The following is a 5,415-nucleotide window of genomic DNA, read 5'->3' on the forward strand; positions in this document are numbered from 1 at the left end:
TAAAGAGTACCATCACATTTATTTAGAAAATCAACTCGTATATGTTTGATTCAACTTGAAAGGAATTACACGTAAACATTTCCACTAATTTTAAACATCGTGGGTCCCTTGCATTAACCAATGAAAGCGAATTGCGGAAAGGGAAAGCTTCATTTTCCACATAGAAGAAAACGTTGACCAGATCCAAACATAATGCTTTTAACCCGACCCGACCCGACCCGTAATAGATTGATATCTCTTCCTGTACACTGGCTTCTATAAAATGCCAAAAATCAAAAGCGTAAAAATACACAAAACCAAATACTCCCGGGTCCTCAAAAACAAGTTAAAAATACACTAGTCGATCATCAACCTATTTTGTCTTTTCATCAAAAAATGGATCAAATTAATGGCGGGAGCACTTTTGGGCTGCCGGAAAGTCCACGTAAGCCGATGGAGTTTTTATCAAGATCATGGAGTGCAGCTGCTCTTCAAGTCTCTAAAACTTTACATAATAATAGTAATAACAATAATAATAAATCATCTTATTTTCCTATTGATTCCACCACGCCGGAGGAATCGCCGTCGTTATGTGCCGGAAACACGTTCTCGTTTGCTTCATCTGCCACGTCACAGCTAGTGCTGGAACGCATTATGTCTCAGTCTGTGAGTCTCGTCTCATTGATGAGTCTGTTAATTTTATTGTTTTTATATTTAAGTTAATTAGGTATAAATTAAAAATGGAAAAAATGAATGATGTACAGGAGATATCGCCATTAACATCAGGGAGGGTGTCACACAGTAGTGGACCATTAAATCCAGCAACGCTCGCAGAAGACACCGACTCTACTACTCCGCCGATTTCACCTTCTAACGATTACGACGACGTCGTTAAGGTAACATAAACTTTCAAAATTATTTGAAATTGTTAAATTATATTTATTTTAAATAAAATTAAAATTTGTGGCGCCGCATGACGTAAGTCTTTATAGGTGTCTGTGTATAGACTATAGAGTCACCTCCGATCACAGGCAGCTAACTTTTGAATTTGTGACTTGTGATTGACAAGACCAATATATAAGTATATTTTTTCGTGTAAAAAAGTGAAACTGGTTTTAGTGATTTAATGATTTAACCGACCTCGATTAGGCCCGGCCTCCCCCTCATTTCAACCTCGATATATTATGCTGGAGCTTGATTCGTTTAACATAATACTATCTGTAAAAGGCTCGTTTTCTTGCTCAACATACAAAACTCGAGTTCGTTTATTAAAAGATTTTCATGTTCGGACTCGATCCCAACTTAATTCGGTTTGCATCGAGCTCTCTATCCATTTAGACCGCTAGGAAACAACCTGGTTTTGATAGAGAAAACGACTTCAAAGTGTTTCACCTGTCGAAGCAAAGAATATTCAAGCTTCATGCTTTTACTTTTTACATTATAATATGCTAAAGGCAAATTCTTTTTATTTTCTATTTTTTATATAAATGCAATGTCATTTATTACTATATATTACTCCGTATTAATTAATTATATGTTATAAATAGAAAAAGATGAAATGAATGAAGATATGGAAATCCTGGTTAATAAAGGCCCGAAAAGACTTGAGTAGTGTGTTAGACAACTGTGAGGGTCAAGCTTTTGGACGTTAGAGTGTCATTTATGACCATCACAGATTGGATCAAGTTATCATAAAGATAGCTTTTATTTATCTTGTACAACTAACGAAATTAGTACGAGAGTATTATGAATAGAACAAGACCATTCCTAACCTTGGCGATGATATCACGAGAAGTTTGGCCAAAAAGTGCAAAAAAAAGTGCAAACTGACTGTGATTAGACACTTACATTTTTTAACCGGTGTGTTCATATTTTGTATTAAATATTGGGTAGGGTGATATGCTAAAATCTGATTGAAAATGAGGTGTCAACAAATAAATTAATAATAGTAAATACGGAGTATATATTTATTAAAAAGCAAAAATCATTGATTGGCCAAAAAAGAAACTGGCGAATTTTTTTTTTGCGTCCCACTAACGCCCCTAACAACATACCAAACTTGTTCTTTCACAAAATTCACATAGAGTTTAATTATCTTCAAACGTTTTTTATTATTATTTATCAACTCTTGAAATAAAAAGAGAATTTGGTATTATCTTCAACATATATTAAAAAAAAAAAAAAAAATTAACAACTTGTTTTACCAACTTTTATTGGGGTATGGGTGTCTTGTTGTTTTAACTAATGTCAGTCTCCAGCCTTGTTATTACAGTTTACGTAGTATTTTGTTTTAACTTTTTATTACAGTACTATTTTTGTCGCTATGTTGTTACAGTTAACTCTGTTTGTGTACATTTTTGGTTCTCCAATCACACCCGTTGCTACCTGTCTCTTGTTATTGCAACATTTCTGTGCTCCTTCACACTACACTCCAAAACATGAGTTTTGAATGTCAATTTTAATTTTTTTTTCCTGGTTCTATGCTACTATTATATAAAATTTTCAAAAAGTAATAGTCTGTAAAATAGTTATACTTACTTCCTTTATGTTTTTATATGTTTAAATTGTTATCATATTTTTTCACTCACAAAATCATAAAGGAAGTGTAGAACAATAATATAATTTGCTAGTTTCCTACACGTTGGAAAAATGGATTATAGACCGAGTCATTTGAGAAATACTGCATTTACAAAAAGTATACAAAAATGCTTACAAGTTACAATTGCTCCCTTCGACCAAAGAGCCAATGGCTTAGCGGTATCGAGTTCACCCTTACAACCTTGAGGTTGAGGGTTCGAGTCCTGCTTAGGACATTTCGTGGTGTATAAATTCGTGTTAGTATTAGGTGGGTGAGTGAGTTTGCGTTTCAAAAAAAAAAAAAAAAAACAATTGCACCCTTCGTCTAATATGATATGATGTTTACATACGAGTACAAATTCACTGCCTTAATTACAAATCTGAATAGTTTTTATCAGTATGATTCTCACTTAGAAATATTTTACTTGATCTTCAATAAAAGGTTACACATGAAACAGTTAAATTGGCTTATATTCCTAGTTTATTTAGGGACCTCTGTTTATCTTCTCAAAACTATTGGCTTTCAACATTAATCTTTAAATGCATACATTCATACGGTGCCATACAGTATGCTAATCAGTGAACAAAATTTGTTTAAATCTATCTATGTTGGAAACCATCACAAGGTAGCCCAGTAGTTCAGGCCCTGACATCCTTGCAAGAGGTTTCAGGTTCGAATTTTGTGTTGGCCAATAGAGTATGAGGTTGGAAACAGTCAGGGAGTAACCCCAATAGGCTGGGTACAACCCCAATAAGTTGGGTACAACCCCAATAGGCTGCGTACAGTAGAGTATGAGGTTGGATTACTCGTCCTCTAGAGTAACCCGAACTGGAAACTTTAAAACTTTTATCTATGTTGGAGTTACTTGGTTTGACTTTCACAAGTCAAGTATTGACTTCTTTTCGAAGCGAAATGATATTTGATAAATTCCCAATCAATTGCAGTACCTTCGAGCAAACAACACGCTACAACCGCTGTTTGCCAAAATGCGCAATGGTCATGGTGCAGGTGGTAGCAACACCCCAGCTGGAAAAACAGTTGGAAGGTGGTTAAAAGAACGAAGAGAAAAGAAAAAAGAAGAGGCTAGGGCCCACAACGCACAACTCCACGCAGCAGTTTCTGTCGCCGCCGTGGCGGCAGCAGTAGCCACCATTGCCGCCGCCACTGCAGCAGCATCAGCCTCCAAAAATGATGAACAAATGGCCAAAACAGATATGGCTGTCGCCTCTGCCGCCACTTTGGTTGCGGCCCAATGTGTAGAGGCCGCTGAATCAATGGGTGCTGAACGCGAACACCTTATGGCTGCTGTTAATTCTGCTGTTAATGTTAAGTCCCATGGTGATATACTGACTCTCACGGCTGCTGCTGCCACAGGTTAATATTTAGACTCTTTTAAATAAAAAAGATTAAATAATTAATTAATAGTATCATTAAAATTAAAATAATAGTTAATGTGTGGTGTTTTTTGTAGCGTTACGTGGAGCAGCGACTTTAAAGGCACGTGCTTTAAAGGAAGTATGGAACATAGCGGCGGTTATACCTGTTGATAGAGGAGTTAAAGTAAGCAAAATTGATGGAAAAAGTAGTGGTTATTCTAAGGATCAACTTCCACCTGAAGAAAATTTTCTAGGTATTTGTAATCAAGAACTACTTGCTCGAGGTAGCGAGCTTCTCAAACGCACTCGTAATGGTAAATAAGAATCTAACTCCACGTCACTATTCAATCAATTCAACTGATTTTTCCATAAATTGATGATAATATGTACTTATTGAGTAGTGTTAACATGTTAAAAATTGTATGTAGGTGATTTGCATTGGAAAATTGTATCAGTTTATATCCACAGAAGTGGTGAAGTGATGTTGAAAATGAAAAGCAAACATGTTGGATCTACAATCACAAAAAAGAAGAAAAGTAATACATTTTTATTTTTTTTTATTTTATTATTATAGCATTATAACTGAATATGAGCGTAATGAGTCTAATCATGATTCCATATTCTAATGAAATGATTGAATATATATAGATGTTGTTTTGGAGGTTTTAAAGAATGTTCCAGCATGGCCAGGGAGGCATCTGTTTGATGGTGGTGAGCAACGAAGGTATTTCGGACTGAGGACGACTATTCGTGGAGTGGTGGAGTTTGAGTGTAGGAGCCAACGAGAATATGACATGTGGACTCAGGGTGTGTCTAGACTTTTGTCGATTGTCGCTGAAAAGAAGCTTGCTCGGCTGCCGTGAGAATATGAGTAGGAGCCAGGTTTGATTTTGGAGGTGGTAAAATGGTTGTTGTAAAGGGTTAAGATCAGTCAGGTTTAGTACTGCGTAGTATTTTGAGGTTTATAAACATTACTCCGTATTAAAAGTTGCTGTAATGAATTTAATATGGTTGGTTTTTAGTAGTTCTTATATGAATGGTTATATATATAAGCCACCAGCTGTTGTAGAATTAATGCACTTTTTTTTTTTTTTTTTTTTTTTTTTTTTTTTTTTTGCATACCTTTGCATTTGTGTTTATTTGTATGGTAGATAACATCCGATATGGGCTGGGCTATGTAGATACATTATGTGTTCTAGAGTTTAGTGAAATGAACTTACATCGTACATAATATCACTTAAATATTACAATCAATAGTGTCTCGTGTATGTGTGCCATTTAACCGAGGTTTTTAGTAAGATGTAAGCGGTTTTGCCAAGCCAGTCGAATATTGTAGTTTAACATTAACAAGCCAATGTAAAGAGTTAATCTTAACAAGGCATTGCAAAGAGCCTAATACAACTTATCACTTCTAAAATATAGAAACTTTATAAATGTTATGGACTCAACTACAAGTGGGCAAAGCAAACCTTTTTTTTTTTC

At 35.2% G+C, this 5,415-nt stretch overlaps 1 protein-coding gene across 1 annotated transcript; it reads left to right on the forward strand.

The window, feature by feature from the left end:
- The first annotated feature begins 311 nt into the window (after positions 1-311).
- Positions 312-4,985, forward strand: LOC139852101 (VAN3-binding protein-like). The gene is made up of 6 exons (XM_071841325.1): positions 312-645; positions 744-875; positions 3,502-3,931; positions 4,029-4,247; positions 4,362-4,469; positions 4,582-4,985. The coding sequence occupies exons 1-6, from the start codon at positions 376-378 to the stop codon at positions 4,794-4,796; spliced, it is 1,374 nt and encodes a 457-aa protein (XP_071697426.1). The 5' UTR covers positions 312-375; the 3' UTR covers positions 4,797-4,985.
- The last annotated feature ends 430 nt before the right edge of the window (positions 4,986-5,415 follow it).

The sequence above is a fragment of the Rutidosis leptorrhynchoides genome, chromosome 6, assembly GCF_046630445.1.
Source record: "Rutidosis leptorrhynchoides isolate AG116_Rl617_1_P2 chromosome 6, CSIRO_AGI_Rlap_v1, whole genome shotgun sequence".
Lineage (NCBI taxonomy): Eukaryota > Viridiplantae > Streptophyta > Magnoliopsida > Asterales > Asteraceae > Rutidosis > Rutidosis leptorrhynchoides.

What these genes read in the sequence shown, in the direction of transcription:
- LOC139852101 (XM_071841325.1), top strand. Translation starts at nt 376, where the DNA reads ATGGATCAAATTAATGGCGGGAGCACTTTTGGGCTGCCGGAAAGTCCA. An exon ending in TCTCAAACGCACTCGTAATG is followed by an intron (nt 4,248 to 4,361) that starts GTAAATAAGAAT and finishes AATTGTATGTAG; the next exon opens with GTGATTTGCATTGGAAAATT. An exon ending in AATCACAAAAAAGAAGAAAA is followed by an intron (nt 4,470 to 4,581) that starts GTAATACATTTT and finishes GAATATATATAG; the next exon opens with ATGTTGTTTTGGAGGTTTTA.